This window comes from Lagenorhynchus albirostris, chromosome 4, assembly GCF_949774975.1.
Source record: "Lagenorhynchus albirostris chromosome 4, mLagAlb1.1, whole genome shotgun sequence".
Classification (NCBI taxonomy): domain Eukaryota; kingdom Metazoa; phylum Chordata; class Mammalia; order Artiodactyla; family Delphinidae; genus Lagenorhynchus; species Lagenorhynchus albirostris.
The window spans coordinates 38,991,565-39,015,233 of NC_083098.1; the positions used below are offsets into that span (position 1 = coordinate 38,991,565).

The 23,669-nt window shown below is 41.1% G+C and overlaps 1 protein-coding gene and 1 pseudogene across 1 annotated transcript; one reads left to right on the forward strand and one right to left on the reverse strand.

Annotated features, from left to right (window-relative positions):
- Positions 1–616: 616 nt before the first annotated feature.
- LOC132519066 (uncharacterized protein C2orf78-like) lies at positions 617–11,018 on the reverse strand (annotated as a pseudogene).
- A 4,372-nt stretch (positions 11,019–15,390) lies between these two features.
- LOC132519067 (RNA/RNP complex-1-interacting phosphatase-like) lies at positions 15,391–18,214 on the forward strand. The gene is made up of 3 exons (XM_060147032.1): positions 15,391–15,632; positions 17,057–17,132; positions 18,114–18,214. The coding sequence occupies exons 1-3, from the start codon at positions 15,391–15,393 to the stop codon at positions 18,168–18,170; spliced, it is 375 nt and encodes a 124-aa protein (XP_060003015.1). The 3' UTR covers positions 18,171–18,214.
- Positions 18,215–23,669: the final 5,455 nt, after the last annotated feature.

A 23,669-nucleotide genomic window follows, 5' to 3' on the forward strand; every position in this document is an offset into this window, starting at 1 on the left:
ATCCATACTGTCAACCTCCAGCATGATACCAGGCACATAATAGAAACCCAATAAATGTTTCACTGTGAATGGAGTATAAGTTGATAGAATATTTTTGAAGGTTGATTAGGCAGATTAGATTGATTGAAAACCTTTCAATATTTTAAGTTTGCATTTCTTTCATTCCAGAAATTCTATGTCTAGAAATTTACATATAGCTATACACATGTATAAAGAGGCTCACATTGCAGCCTATCTATGACAGAAGACAAAAACAAACAAACAAACAAACAAACAAAATACCCCCAAACTGAAAACAACTAAAAGTCCATCAATATCGGACTGGCCGTGTAAATTATGTAATGTGACGCAGCTATTAAAGAGAATGGGATGGATGTACGCAAAAATTGACTGGGAAACTCACTATCCAAGACAGATTGTAGACTATGTCTAGTATCCAGCTCTTCTATAAAATACAGGCTCTCCATTACGTAGAAATACTTACATACAAGATACAACAAGTGTGAATGTAAAGCACTTGGGAAATATCTGAAAGAACCACACAAGATACTGGGAGAGTGGGACAGCTTTCCATGTCCCATGTGATTGGAGTTCTGAAGGGTGCACACACCACGAACTAGTGGACCTCTGCTACCATCTTCCGGCTAAGGAGGGAATTGCAGGCGTCATACTCCTCTTTATGAATGAAGCGTTTGGGCGTGTGGACGTCATCTGGGCGGGCGGTGGCGCATGCGCAGGAGAAGGAGGTGCGCGAGCTGCGTGGGCTTGTGCTTAGGCGCTTGTGTTTCGGGGTCTTGTGGTGGCACCGGGGGAGCCGGGCTGGCGACTTTGGCACTCTTGGCGTTGGGTGGGCGGCACCTTGGGGGTCACATGAGCCAGTGGCATCATGCCCGTGGGCGCCGGGGTCGGCGTCGCGGCTTTTCCGGACGTTCATCGGCCAGGAGGAAGGGCGGAAAGCACATCCCGGAAAGGTAATAACGCCTTGGCCCCTGGGCGTTGCCGGTGGAGCCCAGAGCCCCTGGGCCTGGGCTTCGTCTCCTGTGCTGTCTCCTGTGACTGTTGCCCCCGCGGGCTGCCCCGTCCGCGCTGTGCTAGGGGGTATTGGTCGTCTCGCGGTTCAGTTCACAGTAGCTGAAAGGGACAGTGTGTGATGTTCTGATTTCTCCCCATCGTTTTACAAGGGAGGCTCTGGCCATTGCTCCTCGGGTAAAATGCAGAGGGACTGCTTTTTAAGACGGGACAGTCAGTGTTGGGGACACTTCTTAATTACCAAAGTGGAATCCCCTTCAATTCCTCAAGCTGTGTTGTTTTGGCACAGAAAATGTAAGAGGACCTGGAACTAAGTTTGAGTGAAGAAACGCACGGGTACTGCCGAATTTTCCATCGAGACAGTTGATTTGCGTTGTCTCTTGCCATGATAAAGGGCGTACTGTTGCTTCCTAACCGGTGTCATTTGAGAGATCTACCTCTGTACGTTCAGATGATTAATTGTGAGACTTTGCTCATGTGTGCAGTAAACGCTTTAATTCCCTAAGACCTTCCTTTCCTCCATCTCCTACCCCATTAAGCCCGCTTCAGTTTATCTCCTGAATTTCTTCTGAATCTATCACCTCTTCCTCAACATCCTAATACTGAACTTGCCTGTGTGCTGCAATTAGGTCCTAAGTAGTGTCCATATTTCTTGTTTCCTTCCAATCCATTCTGCACACAAGAAACCTTAAAAGCAGGTTGGAACATTGCTCATAGACATCGCTCAAAAGCATTGTTTTGAGAGTAGAAAACAAACTGTTGGCCTTTAAGACTCTGCGTGGTCTAGAATCCTCTCTGCTTCTCTAGCCCCATCTTGTGCCACTATTGCCCTCACTTTCTCTCTGCTTCAGATACACTGAATTAACCTTAGTTCTAACTCATCTTACAAAAGTCAGTTCAGATATTATTTTTCACTGTGATTCCTAGCATTAAGGAATTTTATTTTCAGGTTTTGTATGAGGACTAAAAGTAAATTATGAAGTGGAAGAATTGAGTGTAAACTATTTCAGTCAACACGCATGTATTAATGATATGATACCTTAGTAGTCAACAGTGGGCTAGGTTCTATCAGGGATACAGAAGTTCTGGCCATCTCTGGTTTTAGATGTCCCTGATTTGTTGAGACCGTTGCATTGTTTTGTTGCCTTTTATCTGTTTTCAAGATGGGAGAACAGGAACAAGGGAAGTATAGGTTATTACTAGGTGGGGTTGAATAAGTGGAGCAGCAAAATGCAAAGCAGAAAGAAGAGGGACCTACCATAGAGGGATATGATTTCCATTTTCAAGGCGCATTCATCCTATGCAGGGAGACAGCCTAACATAAAATTTGCCTAACAAAAAATATATTAACAGGTGGGAAGACTATCTCCCAGTTGAACAGCGGATGCCTGGGACGCATTTCATTGCTGTCAAAGTTCCTTTAAAAAAGGTAAGCAAAAGTTAATACCATATTCTTCGAGAAATCTGAATTCACCATATAGAGCCCTGGCTCTCAACCCCGTCGTACTACATTTTCCCTTTTTATAGCAAATAATTTCTACTACCTCTTTTGCTATCCAGAAATGGAATTCATAGATAAATACAACCTACTTTTCTACTTAATTAATTAAAAAAAACCAATGGAATGCCCTAACTCTAAATAAAGAATAACGTAATTTATAAGAAAGTAATATGTATCTCAGTATGTAAATGTTTGGGGATGACTATACTAGAAATAAAGAAATAGTCAGTTACTTGTACCATGAATGCAAAAAACTGCTTGGAGCTGGCAGTACAGCGGTAGGCAAAATGGATGTGGTCCCTGCCTTCTGGGAGTTTACAGTCAGGTTAGGAGACCAACGTGAAATAAACAAAGATAGAAATAACTATATAGAAGTGAGCTTATTTTCTGCCGTCTAATCTCTCCGGAAGAAAGGATCGTAATACCGCTTGTAAACTCCAGAGAAAGAGACTTTACTTTGAATCTCATACGTTAGCATCACAGGGTTTGAATAAATGGATAATATAATAAAGGATTTTAAACGCATGTTCTTTCTATTTTATTCTTTCTGACAGAGATTTGACAAGAATCTTGCTCCAGAAGAATGTTTCTCCCCCTTGGATCTTTTTTAACAAACTCCAAGAACACAACGAAGAACTTGGGCTGATTATTGACTCGCCGCTATTATAAGCCAGAGGTAAATGGAACCCGTAATTGAAAATGACCTTCTTTCTGATACTCTGATAATTCATAGTAGTTCAGTAGTTATCATCTTATGCTAAGGTGAATCCTGGCCTTCTTTCATGGGTTCCAAAAGGGAAGCTAGTGGTTTCCTTAAATACACATTTGTAATTGCTGTTTCAAAATGAGTTTAAAGATATGAATTGAACTGTAATATTTGGCAGTAGGCTCTAGATATGCTTAAGAAGTGCTATAAGCTTCCATGTTCTGTATGTTGAAAATGCAGTAAATTTTTAGTAAGAATAGTAGTAGCCTAAAAGGAAAGCAAGGTATGTCCGTTATGTCTTTGGCATTTATGTTAAGCAGTTGCCTGAGCATGTTTAAGCATCGGGGTAAAAGACAGTTGTTCTCTAAGTTTTATGCTTTCTTTTCCTAATACCTTCTGATATATTAGAGAAACCCATATATTCTCTTGGCCCATGTAGGACATACCAGTGCAAAAGAATTACCCTTCTTCTGACCTGTTCCATGGCCTTGGGAGACAGTAACACCTAATGTTTGTTAATATTTGTACAGCGGTTTGCCCTTTAGAAAGTTCTTTCATATCCATTGACTTTGTGAATCTTCACAACAATCCTTTGCTGCTGAAGTGGAAGTAGTACTGATACCTCCTACTGAGTGCTTACTCTGCACTAAGCTCAGAGGGTAGACAACTACAATTACTAATTTTACGGACAATGAAACTGACTCTCGGACAAGGAAGAATTGAAATTTCAACTCAGTTGTTCCTCTTTTTTTCATTGTAGTAAAATATACATAAATCATATTTATTTTAACCATTTATAAATATGCAGTTCAGTGGCACTAACTACAGTCACAGTGTTGTGTAACTATCACCACTGTCTATAACCAAAACCTTTCCATCATCCTCAACAAAAACTCTGTAACCATCAAACAGTAACAACCCCATTATCCCTCCCACCGGCCCTTAGAAACCTCTATTCTATTTTCTGTCTCTATGAATTTGCCTATCCTAGGTACCACGTGTAAGTGGAATCTACTATATTTATCCTTCTATGTCCGGCTTATTTCACTAAACCTAGTGTTTTCAAGGTTCATCCGTGTTATAGCATGTAATGAAATGCCATTCCTTTTTTGGCTTAATGAATCCCACTGTGTGTATATACCATATTTTGTTATTCATCGGGTGATTGACACTTGGGTTGTTTCCACCTTGTAGCTATTGTGAATCATGCTGCTGTGATCGTTGGTGTACAAATATTTGCTCAAATCCCTGCTTTCAGTTCTTTTAGATGTGCAGTGTAGGTAGTAGCAGAGTTGTTGGATCATACGGTAGCTCTACGTTTAATCTTTGAGAAACTGCCAGACTCTTTTCTGCAGTGTCGTCTTGTCTTTAAACGATTATCACAAATTTTAAACATGTACAAAAGTATAAAAATACTGTGAGTGTTCCTTGTATACCCATGAACTCATCCAGCTTTATTATTTACCAACTGATGGCTGTCATGTTTTATCTATACCCCCACCTGTTTCACCCCATTCCACATTATCTTGAAGCAGCTCTGAGAGAACATGTAATTACACCTATATATTTTTTTTTAATTAATTAATTTTTTTTCTGTGTTGGATCATCGTCTATGTACAAAGGCTTTCTCTAGTGGCGGCAAGCTGGGGCCACTCTTCATCGCAGTGCGCGGGCCTCTCACTATCGCGGCCTCTCTTGTTGTGGAGCACAGGCTCTAGACGCGCAGGCTCACTAGTTGTGGCTCGCGGGCCTAGTTGCTCCGCGGCATGTGGGATCTTCCCAGACCAGGTCTCCAACCCGTGTCCCCTGCATTGGCAGGCAGATTCTCAACCACTGCGCCACCAGGGAAGCCCCAGCTATATATTTTTGGTACGTATCTTTAAAATATAGGACTTTTATTCCTTAATATCATTTTTTAATAGTAAATACCCAGTGAGTGCTCAAATTTGCAGTTGTCTCCTAAATGTCATAAAAAATTGTTTTTAAGAATTTTGAGTTAGATCCAAATAAGGTCCACACTTTGCTGTTGATGGTTAGGTCTCTGAAGTCTTATTTAATCTCTAGGTTCTCCCTCCATGTCTCTCTCACTTTTTTTTATCCTCCTTGAATTTTATTTTTAAAGAAACCAGGTAATTTGTCCCGTCTAGATTTTGATGATTATATTCACCTCTCTAAGTGAAGTGGCACAGGAATACTGGCCTTGCCTGTCGTTGCCAGGATTAACTGAATAGTGCCTTAGCTGCCCTGGTGCTCAGGTGTTGAGTACACGGTGATTTACATACCAGGCCCTATTCGTGGGCCTCCTCATGCAGCAGCTCCCTTGGCTCTGCCCCTGTCGTCAGCTGCCCCTAGGATAACTCTGAGCCCTAGCCACCTCTCTGGTAGATTTCCCTATCCCCCCACTATAATCACGCCTGGATAAGGCAACTCAAACCTTTCAGAGATGTGTCCTGAACCTCTTGTTTTCTTAAATACCTATCTGGTGGTTGTGAGACTTAAGGCCAACCTCCCCAAGAGACTTTTTCTATTTCTCCTAGTAAACCTAGAGTCACCTTCTGTCATCTTCAACTCTACTCAAATTTGGTTCTTTCAACCCTGACCTCTGACCCTGCTTTTTACTTTTGCCATTTCATCCTCACTCCTGCTTCCTTTCATAAATCCATAAATCTCTTTTGGCCTTCCTAGCCCTGGGCCAAGTTCCTTCCTCTTTCCTCAGTTTTTACCCCTTTCCTTCATTCTCCCATCCAACTTTCAGTCCTTCCTTTCTCATGCAGACTTTGATTCCAACCCCATCAAAAACAAAACAAAACAAAACAAAAAAACACGCCGCAGTTAGCAGCATCTCAGAATTCAAAAGGTTTATTACTCATCTATTAATTCTATTACATTTTTTTATTCAGTTTTATTGTTTTAAAATATACCAATATAAATAAATTTATGCCTGTCTTATCTATATATGGAAGAAGAGCTGGTCCCCAAGGTGGCACCAACAATCCTAGCAGCTGTTACTTTACATATCCGTAGTAGTCAGCAATTTCCATTTCTTTTTGCCTCTCAATGAAAAATTGCACTTTCCCCAAAGAGGTGTATTTGGCAGCATTCTCACGTTGTTGTTGGGCCCGCCTCTTCATGGCCTCCCGCTCGGGCCTCTGCTGTAGTTCGATGGGCTTTGACATTACTGGCTCAGGAACATTGGGTTCCCTCCATGGAACTGGTTTCTTGCTGAAGTCTTGGAGTAGAAATGGGGTTTGGAGCTTGGCTGGGGACTGGTGCTTAGTCACAGCAGGGGGAACAGGCTCCCGCTGGAGAGAAGTGCATGATGAAGTTTTGTAGGGTGCAGGCCTAGGAGCAGCAGACGGAGGGACACTAGGCTGGGTATGGTCGGTCCAACCCGGTTGGGTTGGGTTGGTCACAGTTGGCTGAGCTGGTTTGGCAGGACCTGGCAAAGAGGCAGGAGCTGGCTGGGAAGAACTGACTGCAGCAGGTTGAGCTGAGTTAGTAGAAGCAGCGTGGGCACGGTCAGCAACAGCAGGCCGATGTGAGGCCGGAGACTGTGGCCTCCGAGGAGCAGGTCGAGCTTGAGGCTTGTCCCAGGCAGAAAAAGGCAGAGGTATCAACTTGACCTTCCCAGGAGGTAGCAGCTCATACTGGGATGGAGAGGGACACTCTTTTTCAGCACTGCTGTCTGGTTTCTGGGCTTCGCCTTGAGTTTTCTCAGGGCCCTTACCCTCACGTGGGGTATTCCGCCATGGCTGGATAGCTGGGGGTGGCTGGGGGTCTTTAGGGTTGCTTGAATTTCCCAAGACCCGACAGGAGGAGAGCCCAGTTCTCTTATTATTCTTCTCCCCCAGTGCATGAAAAACCCGCACAGCCTCCAGCATGTGCACGCGTAGGGCGGTTCGAGGCTTTTTAAAGCTCTCTTGGATAGGCTCAGTTTGGTGTTCCTTTCGCTTCGTCTGGGGAATTGTTGGCTTCTCTCCTGCCTTGACTTTGCTCCCTGACTGCTTATTCTCTTCAGCCTTCTTTCTTCCTCTGGTCCTTTTGGTCTTTTCCTGCCCGTGGCTCTTCGTTTTGCTGATCTTCCTGGATGCAGCTTTCTGAGGTTTGCCTTTAGAACCCTTGGCCGTGTTCACAGGAGCCCTGTCACTGACTGCAGCATTGCATAGAGCCACTTCTCCCGCTATCAGGCACTCTGGATTCTTTGGCTGGATTTTGGCCTTGGGAGCAGCATTGATAGGCTCAGAAGCTTTATGTTTGTTCTTTCTGGGTTGATCAGAGGGAGCCTTTATGACACTTGGCTTTTCCCGCACCTGATTCCCCTTAATGGCTCTGTTGTCTTTGGCTTTGATCACGTTGGGACCTTTGGATATAGAGGGACCATGTTATTGGGGTCTGCAGTTTTATCATACTGGGCTGCCATAAACATGGAGGAAGCAGCTGTGTGCTGGTCAGTGACGGCCAGAGTAAAGTCTCCAAGTGAAGAAGAATTCTTTTCAGTGCTTCCTGTGATGTCCCAGTCAAGAACACCTGGATAGGAAGCAGCTGAAGTGGAGATCTGGCTCTGGTCAGTAACTCCAGATAACATAGTTATGCTAGACTGTTGGTGAAGGTAGGCACTACACGTGTGTCTGTGTCTGGAAGGAGGTACCTACCGGTAGCTGATGCCGAACCGATGGCAGGAGCAGAGACTCTGGAGAAGTTGCAGGCACTTCCTGTCAGGGAGGTTGCATTGCTCACCACAGGAAGAGAGTGCTGCAGAGAATTTAGAGTTCCAAGTAGAAATGGATTTTGGAAATTTTCTGTAAGAACAAGAGGGTAATGAAAACATCAGGGAGATTGATAAATTCTCACTATGTTTGAGGAACAGCATTATCTTAAGGTTCTTGCTATCAGGACACCTCTAATGTCAATACTTACTGAGAAACCAAAAATCAGACCGTTATGATGGTTGTAAGGACTGAGCAGTTTTACACTCTTCTGTATTAACTGCCTATGCTGCCATGTTGGGCACAGATGGGCAGAAGACCCAAGTGGTATGGCTCAGACATTGTTCTCTAGGCTGGAAGCAACCTTCTCCCTGCCCTATCTTTCCCTTCAGCCTGCACTAGTATTGACTTCTGTGCTGTTTCCTAGACTGGAAGCATTTTAGAACTAGGAGGTCCTTAGAGAACTTCTATTTTCACAGTCTCATTTCATGAGGAAGGAAACTGAGGCTCAGAGAGGTCGGGTTGACTTGTTCAAGTTCTCTCATTATGTTAGTATCCTTACCAGGTTTCAGAACCTAAGTATCCTGACTTCCTTGCCAGGACGCTACTCTGAGCACAATACTGCCAGAAAGCAGGAGAAATAGAACTTACACTATAGGCAGTTTTTTTTTGTCCGTTAGAAAACAGTACGGCTATTACCATCGTGATCTTCAGTGTCTCACTTTGCTTGTGCAGTTCCCACGCTATTACCTAGAGTTCACATATAGCTCAGTCCAACTGGTAAATTTAAAGAGTCATTTTTACCCTTTTCAAGCCTGGTTTCTCATCCTACCTCAAAATGATTACCCGAAAGTGAATTTCTTAAGTGCTTTTGGAAAGAAAAATGTTATCTGATTACTTCAGATTACTCATCTGTAAAGTGGTGATAACACCACCACCAATAATAATAGCAGTAATAATTAATCCATGAATAAACTGGTATATTGTGTATGATTTATATGGAGGAAGATACAATAAGTTCTAGAAAGACAAAGAAAATTCATGAAAAACATATTACATAACGAAAAAGAAATACATAGTTATGAAAACTGGGGTATGTGGCAAGTATCAGAGCATAATGAGTTTACTAACAAATGACATTCTGTACCATACATGCAATGTTATGAAAGTGAATTTTGCCCACTGTATTTTAGTGAATACTGTTAACCCAAAAACACGATAGAAGGTGATTTTGAATGAATTCCTAGCCAATACATACAGACAGAGAAGATATATCAGTAAAAATGCCTAAAGAGCAACAAAATTCAATCAATGTGAATGTATAGGTAGCCACAATATACGCAGACAAGTATTTCAATGAAAACTGGTACAAAGCAGACAGCAAAATAATAAGTGTAAAAGAATTTCATTATTGTGCTCATTCATATTTTTACCCAGCAAGTAACAGGTATTCAGCCTCGTAGAAATATATGTTTCAAAGAATAGAAATATATAATAAGCAGAAAGGAAGCATAAAAAGCATCAAGAAGGTTTTTGTATTTATCCTAGAACTTAGATTATAATCATCTTCAACATCAAAGAAGATGACATCCCCAAACCTAAAAAAACCATCATCACTAGAATCCAGTTAAAAAAGATTTTCAAATGTAAGAATATCGAAAGGACTCCGCAATATTGTTCTAGATAAATGTGGATTTTTTTTTTTTTTTTTTTTTTTTTTGTCGCGCCGCGTGGCCCTGGCAGTGAAAGCACCGAGTCCTAACCACTGGACCGCCAGCGAATTCCCTCAATGTGGAATTAGAGATGTGGGGCTTGACTGTTTCTTTTTCTTCTTAGGTAGCTAAGATCTAAAAACGAACGATGGCTGTTGATCAATGTGCTCTCTGTGTTAGGAAGGAAAGAACTGTAAAGATGAAAAGCAACCTTGCCTTAGAAGCTACATATCACACAAAGGAAATAGTCCTTCTGATTCAATCTCGAAGATATCATTTAAAGTGTTTAATTGGTAAAACGTCTACATAGTTTAAAAATTAGGAAGAATAAAACATTGAAAAGCAGACCCCTAGATAAGCACTTTGGTTTCTTGTATATAGGAAGCATGATTTCTAGGACATATTTCTAAAATGTTTACATTCAAGACTGTCAAGTGCCAACTGTATTCAGAGAGGCAATAAAAGCAAAAAAAAACACTGAGTATGACTTTTCTGGTAAGCTGCCTTTCCTGGTGATACCCTCTTCTGTCCTTACTTTCCTCTTAGTCTGTTAAAATAAGGATTTGCTACAATGAACTTTGTTTTGCCCTGCTCTGAGCAGAATTCACTCTATGCTGTTTGTGCTTTAATTTAAAATCTTTGGTTCCCATCAACATTCCATTGCAAACTACGTTTTTCTTGAGAGCTCCTCTATGCTTCCCCTCTTCGTTCTTATATTTTTTCCTATGTCTTGGTTCCTGTTGGCCTGTGCTGATGAAAACAATCCTAAACTTCCTTACGTTTCACTCTGTGCCTCCCTATATAGCCCAGTACTCTCCATCCTCTCTCCCTATTTTCTCTTTTCAACTAGTCAAAATACTAGTGGAGGGAGACCATTAGAGATGAAACATCTTGCTATATATTGCTAGTTTTCTATGTCACCTGGCTTTTCTGTGTTTCTGTTGAAACACTCTTGAGAAGTCTCCGATTTCATTTTCTACATGGGTACCCTTTAAGGCTCAATATTAGAAAAGACAGGGATCAGAGTGATCAACCAATGTAGTATCCTAACGTAGCAGGTAAGGAAAAAAATCAGGCTTTGTGAGACAGTCAATGATTTGTCCAGAGTCACACAGATAGTAAATGCCAAAGTCAAAACTGAAATTAGGTCTCCAGACTTCTAGTTCAATACGTTCCCTCATTATTCCATGCTATTTTGAATCTACTAGTAAATTTAGGGGCAAAATAAATCTAACGAAAAACTTTAAAAAGTTTCTTTTCTTACCTGACATGGTCAGAGAAGAAGAGAAAACATCAACTGCAGATACAAGGGATGAGGAGGCAACAGCAGAGGATGTCTGAGTGGCTGCAGCTGAACGGCGCATGTGTCCAGTACAAAGGTCACTGGTTCCCGCTCACTGGTCACTTATATGATACAGGAGAATGATGTCACAAAGCAGGCAGTGTCAAGGTATGAGACAGCCAATAGGGAGGTCCGATCCCCAACAGGAAGGCGGGGTTGGGTGGAGAGAGTGTAGGAGAGCTAAAACAACACCTAAATTTCTGAGCTCTGGGGAGGAAATCCTAGAAGACAGATTTACCTCCCCCAGGCTCTTACATTAGGGAAATCATTGCAACATTTCTTACAGACGTTCATTAATATAATTTACTAACAGTTACCTACACAGTATTATATTTTATGTATCGTATACTTAGAGCTATATATATCTTATGTAATTAATATCCTTAGGAAGGCAAGAGCCATCTAGTTTGAACTATTACAGTTGTTCTGAAATCGTATCTGTCTAATTAGTGAACTTATAGCAGCTTTTAAGGAGCCAAAGGAGGGATTAAGAAGCTCTTTTTGTAACTTGGTTAAAGCGTAGGGTGAAGTTTGTTGAGTGTACCTTGTGGAGAGTGTTGTGGTCCAAGGCTCTTCTCTTAGTTTCGTCTCCTTGACTCCTACCTTCCTTGGGCTGGGCCAGGCTGGGCCAGGGGTTGGGCTTGCGACTTACATTTCTCTTCTGCTTACTTTTTTTTTTTTTCCATTATGGGCATTGTTTCTAGGACAAGCCTTGATCTTGCCATTCTTACCCTCATGGATGTTACTTCCTGTCAACTTGCAGCAGCAGGAGTCTTCTTTTCAGTGCTTGATGCTTCACAAAATAGACTCTGCCCGTTGGACGCAGATACCAGAGAGCTAGGAGACAGAGCTGGTTGCAAACCTTTCCTCTTCCAGCCTTTGGTTGCAATCGTTTTCCCCATAATTTGCTACCTCTGGTTCCTTGGGCCACACAGGTATCCTGCCATCCAGCTCTTTTATACGTGAGAGACATTCTGAATACTGTCCCTTTTTCTTTGCACAGAAGTATATACAGTGTGGCAGTTAACTTTAATCTCCTGCCCCTTGCAAACAGCCACTCTAGAATCTTGGACCTCTAGGATTCTCTGTCTTGCATGCTTGGGTGCAAGGCCTAGCAAAATGAAGAGGAGAATAATTAGAGAAGGAAGAGGACATTTCGTGGAGAACTGGGAGCAGATAAGGTGAAAGGGCACAGGAGTAAAGAGATTCATGTAGATTTTGTGGTTTCTGTGGGAAACAAGTTGACACACTTTGGCCTCATTTTGTATTACCAGAACAGACAGTCATAGATACAAGTAGCTCGATAGTGCAGCAATTGCCATGAATTCTGTACACTAAAGGGAACAGTCTTACATATAGTTCTCATTTTGTTTTATGTCATATTACCTTATTAATAGCATTCACTGGTATGTTTGTAGAATACAGATTTTTTGAAATGCTCTGGTTTTGTCTACATGGTTATTTCCTTGTCATATTTTTAAGGACTCCAACATTGTAAGACATACTGCATGTTTTTCTCTTGACGATTGTTTATCTTGAAGCATCATGAACGAACTTGACCTGTTGGATTTTGTGGAGAAACTTTAAAGGGGGTCTGTGAAAAAGGCATTGCGGTGAGTCACATTATGTACCCAAGCGTAAGGAGCAGACATCTGCCATCAGCCCAACTTGGCCTGGGTTGCCTCTGTTTCAGTTCCCGTGGTTAGTGCTTTGCTCCCTAACCACTCTTGTGACTGTGATAATGTGAGTAAGGGCTGAGTTGCTAATGATTTATACGTGAGGTAAGCTGGTTTGAGGGAGGAAATCTTTGGGTCTAGTCATTTTCCTTGGTGGTAAGCTTTCAGGGAGGGGTGCAAAGATTGATCTTTCTGGGGACTTTTCTAGTACCAGGAAGATGTCCCATAGATGGAACCTCCAAAGACACACATTTAATTTTTAGGCCTGTTTTTCCTATTATGAGATACAAGTTTTTTCACTGATGGGGATGATGCTTATCTGAGAAGAAATGGTGAAAGGTGTTGTTAGTATAGAGATGTGGCTTAAGCTTTTAAGTGTTTTTCAAGGTTTTTCCCCTAAGCTTCCTACTTCAGATGGCCTACTTACATGATACTAGTATGTGATGTGAGGCTAACAACTTACTAAATACCTGCAAGCCAGATCAGTGTCTCTTTTCTCTATATTTCCATGGAAATCAAGGGACCCGTAGCCACTGCAGGTTAGGGTGGGCGGTGTGAGATTGGGGGGAGTGTGGTAAGACACATTTTGGTATCAGTAAAATGTTTACCTATTAAACTATGCAGTTCCAACTTTCAATTCTGTTTAGTTAGGCAAACCCTTAGTTAGGCTTTTCCTGGTTCCGAGCCTATGTAACTTATTTTCTCTCCCTAGTTCCAGCCATTTAACTTTAGCTTGCAGGCTCAGCATCATCTTAACCTCTAAAAGAATCTTCCATGTAGGAGGAAGAAACTAAAGAGCTCTATTTCAGCACTTAGGAACATGAGGCCCTACCCTGACCGAAACCTTTATTCTTACAGTTAGGGTATTGTCTTGTCCCAGCATTTTGAACCCATCAGGTTGACTGAGACATGTCTTGGTGTAACATCCCCAGTTCATCTACCCCTGAGGCTGTCCTTAATTCCTCCCATTGTCACATTTTGATTTAATTAAATACTGGAATCCCTCAAACCCTTGCATGGTACCTGAGGCCCTATGGGATACTGGTAGATTTTGTTAGTGTCAAATACTTTGCTGTCTGATTCTCCAAATATCCCTTGCTCCTAGATTTTCCGTCCCAGCATACTACATACCCATTAAGGCATTGTTTCATCTCATGTTGGACCCACTCCCATCCAGAGGCCTACTCTTTGCTAGTTCGCATACTTTCTGGAAACCCCGTTATGGCCAGGTCTGGACTTTTTTGTGTTCCCACCCAAAGCCTGTATCTTTTAGCAAGCTGGAACTATAAGACCAACATAGATTTTCTAGTTTCTGATAGATTTATGTCACAATTTGTACGTTGTCATGTCTATAGATATTTGTATCATTTGTACTATTTGGCCATTACATGCCCATTGGATATTTTTCATAAATTGCAAAAGAATATTTTATGACTTAGCACCAAATTGAATGTGCCTAATTGTAAGTTTGTAAACTAGGTTGTGCTAACTTGTATCTTTTCTTTATCCAAGTAGTAATTGACTACTGTTGTCCCATTTGTAAGTATGTGGAAGTTTTCAGAATTGTAAATAAATGCTTGTGGATTGAAACTTGGTTAGACTATTGACTGTCCCAGATACGTTAAAGCTAGTGATCTTTTTACTCATTCATTCATTCATTCATTCAATAATTCTGACCTTCCTGACTCAGTTTACCCAGCTCAGATGGTTGTGAAGATTACTAACAGTGTATGTAAGATACTTTCAGAAACTAGAAACTGAAAAGTAAAACTAACAAAAAACATTTGTTATTATAAATAACAATGGAATTTAGTATGCTATTATACCTTCAGACCTACTGTAGGACATGCTGTTCTTTGCTGTTCCACTTGTGGCAGGATTCATAGTTTTTCTAACAGGTACCGATCCCTATGCCTGATACTGTGAGGAAATGTTATACCTGAGCTCCACTCTTATCTCTCTCAGGCATTTTTTGGTATTGTCTAAAATGTAAATCCATACTGTTAACCTCCAGCATGATACCAGGCACATAATAGAAACCCAATAAATGTTTCACTGTGAGTGGAGTGTAAGTTGATAGAGTAGTTTTGAAGGTTGATTAGGCAGATTAGATTGATTGAAAACCTTTCAATATTTTAAGTTTGCATTTCTTTCATTCCAGAAATTCTATGTCTAGAAATTTATATATAGCTATACACATGTATAAAGAGGTTCACACTGCAGCCTATCTATAACAGAGGACAAAAACAAACAAACAAACAAACAGAATACCCCCAAACTGAAAACAACTAAAAGTCCATCAATATCGGACTGGCCGTGTAAATTATGTAATGTGACGCAGCTATTAAAGAGAATGGGATGGATGTACGCAAAAATTGACTGGGAAACTCACGATCCAAGACAGATTGTAGACTATGTCTGGTATGCAGCTCTTGTATAAAATACAGGATCTCCATTACGTAGAAATACTTACATACAAGATACAACAAGTGTGAATGTAAAGCACTTGGGAAATATCTGAAAGAACCACACAAGGTACTGGGAGAGTGGGACAGCTTTCCATGTCCCATGTGATTGGAGTTCTGAAGGGTGCACACACCACGAACTAGTGGACCTCTGCTACCATCTTCCGGCTAAGGAGGGGATTGCAGGCGTCATACTCCTCTTTACCAATGAAGCGTCTGGGCGTGTGGACGTCATCTGGGCGGGCGGTGGCGCATGCGCAGGAGAAGGAGGTGCGCGAGCTGCGTGGGCTTGTGCCTAGGCGCTTGTGTTTCGGGGTCTTGTGGTGGCACCGGGGGAGCCGGGCTGGCGACTTTGGCACTCTTGGCGTTGGGTGGGCGGCACCTTGGGGGTCACATGAGCCAGTGGCATCATGCCCGTGGGCGCTGGGGTCAGCGTCGTGGCTTTTCCGGACGTTCGTCGGCCAGGAGGAAGGGCGGAAAGCACATCCCGGAAAGGTAATAACGCCTTGGCCCCTGGGCGTTGCCGGTGGAGCCCAGAGCCCCTGGGCCTGGGCTTCGTCTCCTGTGCTGTCTCCTGTGACTGTTGCCCCCGCGGGCTGCCCCGTCCGCGCTGTGCTAGGGGGTATTGGTCGTCTCGCGGTTCAGTTCACAGTAGCTGAAAGGGACAGTGTGTGATGTTCTGATTTCTCCCCATCGTTTTACAAGGGAGACTCTGGCCATGGCTCCTCGGGTAAAATGCAGAGGGACTGCTTTTTAAGACGGGACAGTCAGTGTTGGGGACACTCCTTAATTACGAACATGGAATCCCCTTCAATTCCTCAAGCTGTGTTGTTTTGGCACAGAAAATGTGAGTAAGAGGACCTGGAACTAAGTTTGAGTGAAGAAACGCACGGGTACTGCCGAATTTTCCATCGAGACAGTTGATTTGTGTTGTCTCTTGGAATGATAAAGGGCGTACTGTTGCTTCCTAACCGGTGTCATTTGAGAGATCTACCTCTGTACGTTCAGATGATTAATTGTGAGACTTTGCTCATGTGTGCTCATGTACGTTCAGATGATTAATTGTGAGACTTTGCTCATGGAGACTTTGCTCCATCTCATACCCCATTAAGCCCGCTTCAGTTTATCTCCTGAATTTCTCCCGAAGCTGTCAACTCTTCCTCAACATCCTAATACTGAACTTGCCTGTGTGCTGCAATTAGGTCCTAAGTAGTGTCCATATTTCTTGTTTCCTTCCAATCCATTCTGCACACAAGAAACCTTAAAAGCAGGTTGGAACATTGCTCACAGACATCGCTCAAAAGCATTGTTTTGAGAGTAGAAAACAAACTGTTGGCCTTTAAGACTCTGCGTGGTCTAGAACCCTCTCTGCTTCTCTAGCCCCATCTTGTGCCACTATTGCCCTCACTTTCTGTGCTTCAGATACACTGAATTAACCTTAGTTCTAACTCATCTTACAGAAGTCAGTTCAGATATTATTTTTCACTGTGATTCCTAGCATTAAGGAATTTTATTATCAGGTTTTGTATGAGGACTAAAACTAAACTGTGAAAGGGAGGAATTGAGTTCAAACTATTTCAGTCAACATGCATGTATTAATGATGCCTTAGTAGTCAACAGTGGGCTAGGTTCTATCAGGGATACAGAAGTTCTGGCCATCTCTGGTTTTAGATATCCCTGATTTGTTGAGACCGTTGCATTGTTTTGTTGCCTTTTATCTGTTTTCAAGATGGGAAAACAGGAACAAGGGAAGTATAGGTCATTACAAGGTGGGGTTGAATAAGTGGAGCAGCAAAATGCAAAGCAGAAAGAAGAGGGACCTACCATAGAGGGATATGATTTCCGTTTTCACGGCGCATTCATCCTATGCAGGGAGACAGCCTAACATAAAATTTGCCTAACAAAAAATATATTAATAGTTGGAAAGAGTATCTCCCAGTTGGACAGCGGATGCCTGGGACGCATTTCATTGCTGTCAAAGTTCCTTTAAAAAAGGTGAGCGAAACTTAATACCATATTCTTCGAGAAATCTGAATTCACCATATAGAGCCCTGGCTCTCAACCCCGTCGTACTCCATTTTCCCTTTTTATAGCAAATACTTTTTACTACCCCTTTTGCTATCCACAAATGGAATTCATAGATAAATACAATCTACTTTTCTACTTAATTAATGAAAAAAAAACAATGGAATGCCCTAGCTCTAAATAAAGAATAAAGTAATTTATAAGAAAGTAATATGTATCTCAGTATGTAAATGTTTGGAGATGACTATACTAGAAATAAAGAAATAGTCAGTTACTTGTACCATGAATGCAATAAACTATGCATTTGGATTGATAATGATGTGTCAGTGTTGGTTCATGAATTCTCACAAAGGAAGCACACTGGTATGGCATGTTGATAATGGGGAAGGCTGTGTGGGATGAAGGAGAGAGGGTATAAGTGGAAACTGTGTACTTTTTGCTCCGTTTTGCTGTGAATCTCAAACTGCTCTAAAACTAGTCTACTAATTTAAAACGAAAAGTGTGTTGCTGGCACCTGAATAACTAAAGAGCTCAATCGAACAGAGTACATAAGTAAGCCAAATACATAAAAGAATATTTAGCAGTGAAAGCCATCCTTCATATAGGTAGATATTCAAGACGTATTTATTTATGTGTCTATTTACAGGCACTCTGCTTGGAGCTGGCAGTACAGCGGTAGGCAAAATGGATGTGGTCCCTGCCTTCTGGGAGTTTACAGTCAGGTTAGGAGACCAACGTGAAATAAACAAAGATAGAAATAACTATATAGAAGTGAGCTTATTTTCTGCCGTCTAATCTCTCCGGAAGAAAGGATCGTAATACCGCTTGTAAACTCCAGAGAAAGAGACTTTACTTTGAATCTCATACGTTAGCATCACAGGGTTTGAATAAATGGATAATATAATAAAGGATTTTAAACGCATGTTCTTTCTATTTTATTCTTTCTGACAGAGATTTGACAAGAATCTTGCTCCAGAAGAATGTTTCTCCCCCTTGGATCTTTTTTAACAAACTCCAAGAACACAACGAAGAACTTGGGCTGATTATTGACTCGCCGCTATTATAAGCCAGAGGTAAATGGAACCCGCAATTGAAAATGACCTTCTTTCTGATACTCTGATAATTCATAGTAGTTCAGTAGTTATCATCTTATGCTAAGGTGAATCCTGGCCTTCTTTCATGGGTTCCAAAAGGGAAGCTAGTGGTTTCCTTAAATACACATTTGTAATTGCTGTTTCAAAATGAGATTAAAGATATGAATTGAACTATAGTATTTGGCAGTAGGCTCTAGATATGCTTAAGAAGTGCTATAAGCTTCCATGTTCTGTATGTTGAAAATGCAGTAAATTTTTAGTAAGAATAGTAGTAGCCTAAAAGGAAAGAAAGGTATGTCCGTTATGTCTTTGGCACTTATGTTAAGCAGTTGCCTGAGCGTGTTTAAGCATCGGGGTAAAAGACAGTTGTTCTCTAAGTTTTATGCTTTCTTTTCCTAATACCTTCTGATATATTAGAGAAACCCATATATTCTCTTGGCCCATGTAGGACATACCAGTGCAAAAGAATTACCCTTCTTCTGACCTGTTCCATGGCCTTGGGAGACAGTAACACCTAATGTTTGTTAATATTTGTACAGCGGTTTGCCCTTTAGAAAGTTCTTTCATATCCATTGACTTTGTGAATCTTCACAACAATCCTTTGCTGTTGAAGTGGAAGTAGTACTGATACCTCCTACTGAGTGCTTACTCTGCACTAAGCTCAGAGGATAGACAACTACAATTACGGACGATGAAACTGACTCTCGGACAAGGAAGAGTTGAAATTTCAACTCAGTTGTTCCTCTTTTTCTCATTGTGGTAAAATATACATAAATCATATTTATTTTAACCATTTATAAATATGCAGTTCAGTGGCATTAAATACACAGTGTTGTATAACTATCACCACTGTCTATAACCAAAACCTTTCCATCATCCTCAACATAAACTCTGTAACCATCAAACAGGAACAATCCCATTATCCCTCCCACCGGCCCTTAGAAACCTCGATTCTATTTTCTGTCCGTGTGAATTTGCCTATCCTAGGTACCTCGTGTAAGTGGAATCTACAATATTTATCCTTCTATGTCCGGCTTATTTCACTAAACCTAGTGTTTTCAAGGTTCATCCATGTTATAGCATGTAATGAAATGCCATTCCTTTTTTGGCTTAATGAATCCCACTGTGTGTATATACCATATTTTGTTATTCATCGGGTGATTGACACTTGGGTTGTTTCCACCTTGTAGCTATTGTGAATCATGCTGCTGTGATCGTTGGTGTACAAATATTTGCTCAAATCCCTGCTTTCAGTTCTTTTAGATGTGCAGTGTAGGTAGTAGCAGAGTTGTTGGATCGTACGGTAGATCTACGTTTAACCCTTGAGAAACTGCCAGACTCTTTTCTGCAGTGTCGTCTTGTCTTTAAACGATTATCACAAATTTTAAACATGTACAAAAGTATAAAAATACTGTGAGTGTTCCTTGTATACCCATGAACTCATCCAGCTTTATTATTTACCAACTGATGGCTGTCATGTTTTATCTATACCCCCACCTGTTTCACCCCATTCCATATTATCTTGAAGCAGCTCCGAGACAACATGTAATTACACCTATATAATTTTGGAATGTGTATTTAAAATATAGGACTTTTATTCCTTAATATCATTTTTTAATATTAAATACCCAGTGAGTGCTCAAATTTGCAGTTGTCTCCTAAATGTCATAAAAAATTGTTTTTAAGAATTTTGAATTAGATCCGAAGAAGATCCACCCTTTGCCGTTGATTGTTCGGTCTCTGAAGTCTTGTTTAATCTTTAGGTTCTCCCTCCATGTCTCTCTCACTTTTTTTTCCTCCTTGAATTTTATTTTTAAAGAAACCAGGTAATTTGTCCCATGTGTATTTTGATGATTACATTCCATGTGCTGGTAACGTATTCTTCAATCCTTTTATTTCCTGTAAATTGGTAGTTGATCAGAATGTAGCTTGCATGTTTTGTTTTGGCAAGACAGTGTCATAGGTGATGATGTGTTCTTCCATGGAGACATAGATAATTGTCTCTTTCTGTGATATTAGCAGTCACTGATGATTCATACCAACATCCATTAATTCAGTTGAGGCTTCAAAAAATGGTGAATTCTGTTGTTCTTTTCTTCACTTATTAGCTGCGTATATTTCTCTGAGAAGACTCGCCTCATCAGCTATTTGGTTGCCCAGTTGTAGAGGCATGATTCTCTTCTTTTATTTAACAGTTTTCAAAATAATGAGTTCATTCACAAATATCCTCCAGTGGTGACCAGTTTTGTAAAATTTATTTATTCATATCACCGTGGACTCCATTACAGTTATCATTCTAACTGAGGCCCTATCTTTGGCCAGTTGGAGCTTCCCAGGGACTCCTGAGTCCTTTTGACATGACATCAGTTGTTTCTAGACTTTTTCAGTGGTCAGAGCTAGGAAATATGTATGTTTGTTTTTAATATTTTTAAAATATGTCATAGGTTCATACTGCTACTTTCCATTTAAATTCAGAACTAGAGAATTTTCACTTATCCTTTTCTGTCTTCTATGGATAGTCTACTTTCTCCCACCCCAAGAATACCAGTTCTCAACAATGCCTGAAATTGGCTCTATTTCCTAATTCGAATCCAAGTTCTTCTGACTCTATTCTACTTAAATCACAGCCGCTTTATGGCCCTTGAAATGTAAGATAGAACATAAATGTAGGTAGAACTGTTTATATCATTTTGAGTTACATGTGCATTCATTCACATAGATTTGCTTTTCCTTTTGCATGCCTAGTAACTGTCCATTCTGCAGTTTTAAGGAAAATCTAGTGATAATTACTGGTTAAAGCAGCTTTGGAAAAAATGGCTCTTATCAGAATGACTGACATACTAAGTTTAATGTACTCTCCTGGTTTATATTTTGCCTCCTCTAATTAATTTTTTATTCTTTCCCTAAAAAGGAAATAATACATATTTTCATGGTTTTGCCTTATAGGACTTAGCAGAAACCATTCCTTATTTAAAAATTTGTACAATTGGGCATCAGGTGCCAGATGACGACACTAGTTTTAACTTCCAGTGCGCTGTTAATGGGTTTCTGAAAGAAAGTAAAGATAATGGTGAGTTGTTTTCATGTTTGTTTGTTTGTTCCTTTTCCTTTACCTGAACTTTGGTATGCCTTTTGAGTGGGGTTGGGGATTTTTAACATTTTTAATAGTTCTGACATTAGGCCTGTTGTGTTTGGTAACATGAAGGTGGAAATGTCAACTGGTGCTAATAGAGTACGGTGTTTTTCCTGTTTATGGTCACAAACAATTTAGTTTGGAAAGTGATTTTTGTGAGAAATATGAACTGAACTAGCTTACTTATCTCTTTTTTAAAAATTTGAATGGAAAATACATAACATAAAAATGTTCTTTTGTCCTATTTATTGGTTGAGAGGTGGAAGAAAAGGTTAAGACTCTCAGGTTCTTAGCGTATATAAAAGAGAAAACAAAAAGCAAAGGTTCGGAGTGAGACAGATCCCTAGAGGCAAAACAAAACCGAGTGGACCAGAAGAGTGGCTTCCTCATCATATGTATTTAAGATATTTTTGCTGCTTTTACACTTTGGGTGCACGTGAGGAAGAACGCTACCACCTCTTATTCTCATCTTCAGACAGGAAGAACTTAAAAGGCTGGTGTTTTCTTGTTTCCGCTTTAAGATCTACTCTGTTGATAGTAGGTCTTAATGGCGTGTGAATTTCAGGGTCCACTTGCCTTTCTGTAGCATCTAACTATCAGAAGGAACATGGTGTTTGCCAGGTTTTAAGACTGAGGAATCTTTTGTCTTTGGAACACCACTGACCCCCATGAGAAAGTGTTCATTTTGTCCTCTTTCTAAATTTAGCCTGAGGAGTGTGCACTTTATTAAGTAAATCTAACAGACAGTAAATAGTCCGTGTATACATAAAATGATGCACGTATATACCTAAAACAGGGAGTAGGGGAGAAGGAATAGAGATGGAGGTGGGAAGATAGGGGATAGGAGGTGAGAGAGAGAGGGAGAGACTGGAAGTTCAAGATAAATTTTCATTCTATAACCTGGTTGCTTAATGCAGGTACTAGCTCTTAAATATCTTAAGCCCTATTCACAGATCTACCCTGTACTTTAGCTTTAAAACTTGAGAGGCTTGGCCTGTCCTGTGATCACCAGGGTGTCTAGAAAGGAGGCAAATGATCTGATTTGTGTAAACTGTAGTCACAGAAATGTTACCTCTTAAGATGTTAGGGTGCAGCTGCCGGCCTACTCACTTCCTCCGGGCTCCTTTGTGTGTGTTCTGTCTGCTCCGCGTGGGCTAGAAGATCCTTACAAGTGCATGAGAACACGTTTGTAGACCTTGATTGTTCACATGTTATACCAAGTGTAGCCCATTGCATATGCTGACTCCTCTGAGGGTCGTCTGCATGCAGTGGGCTAACTTCGCCATGCTCTCTGCCATGGCAGTCTCAGGACCTTAGTTATGATCCATTGGTGACTTCCTCTGCTATAAGCCCCTCCCACAGATGCCAGGCTCACTGATAATGAGGAGGAGACTATACTGTCCACTCCCTAGAATTGGTAGTGACTCAGAAAATAAATTGTTTCAGTGAACACCGAGAGCCTTATAGGTTTGTTGTTAGGGCACGGGGATACAGAGGTGAGTAGAAGTCTTTGTTCAGTAGCAACTTACAGTTATCTAGGAAGATAAACATGTAGTGACTATAAGTGGGTTAATTATGATAAAAGAATCAAGTGCAGCAGGAATATAGAGGAGAAATTGAGGAAGGGCCTGACTGAGGAGACAGCGTTTGAGCTGGGCTTGGAGGAAGAGGATTTTGCCGGAATGAGGAAAGGACAGCCCAGGTATTGGGAACACGTACAAAAGGCACAGGTTGAACTTGTGCTCTGGAGGGGCAGCCTCTGGTGTGACTAGAGGGTAGTGTGAAAGGGCAAAGAATTCATACATTCATTTTCAGCCAATATTTGTATAACACCTGCTAAGTTGAAGGCACTGTTGTAGGAAGTAGCAAGAGAACAAAGTTCTTGCCCTTACGTACTTTACATTCTCGTGGGGGAGAGAGATGAATAAATAAGTCAATATATGGAGTGTCAAGTGGTGGTAAATGCTTTGGAGAATAACAAAAGAAGGTGAAGAGGCAAGGGAATGTGGTAGGTGATCAGGGAAGTCCCCTCTATTAAGATGTCGATTGAGCAGAGCCTTGAAGTGAGAAACAAGCCATTGGATATGTGGGAGAGTGGAGATGGGGTGGGAGGGTGTGTTCTGGGAGAGTGGAGATGGGGTGGGAGGGTGTGTTCTGAAGCAGAAGGAATAGTATGTGCAAAGTCCCTGAGGCACGATTTTGCTTGGCATGTTTGAGGAATAGTAAGGAAGCCAGTGTGGCTGGACAGGGGAAAGTGAGTGAGGGCAGGGCAGTAGAGGA

Bases quoted from the DNA above. Each gene is read 5' to 3' on its own strand.
- LOC132519067 (XM_060147032.1), top strand. From the start codon at position 15,391: ATGCGCAGGAGAAGGAGGTGCGCGAGCTGCGTGGGCTTGTGCCTAGGC. The intron at 15,633-17,056 runs GTAATAACGCCT...ATATATTAATAG, and splicing joins GGAAAGCACATCCCGGAAAG to TTGGAAAGAGTATCTCCCAG. The intron at 17,133-18,113 runs GTGAGCGAAACT...TCTTTCTGACAG, and splicing joins TCAAAGTTCCTTTAAAAAAG to AGATTTGACAAGAATCTTGC.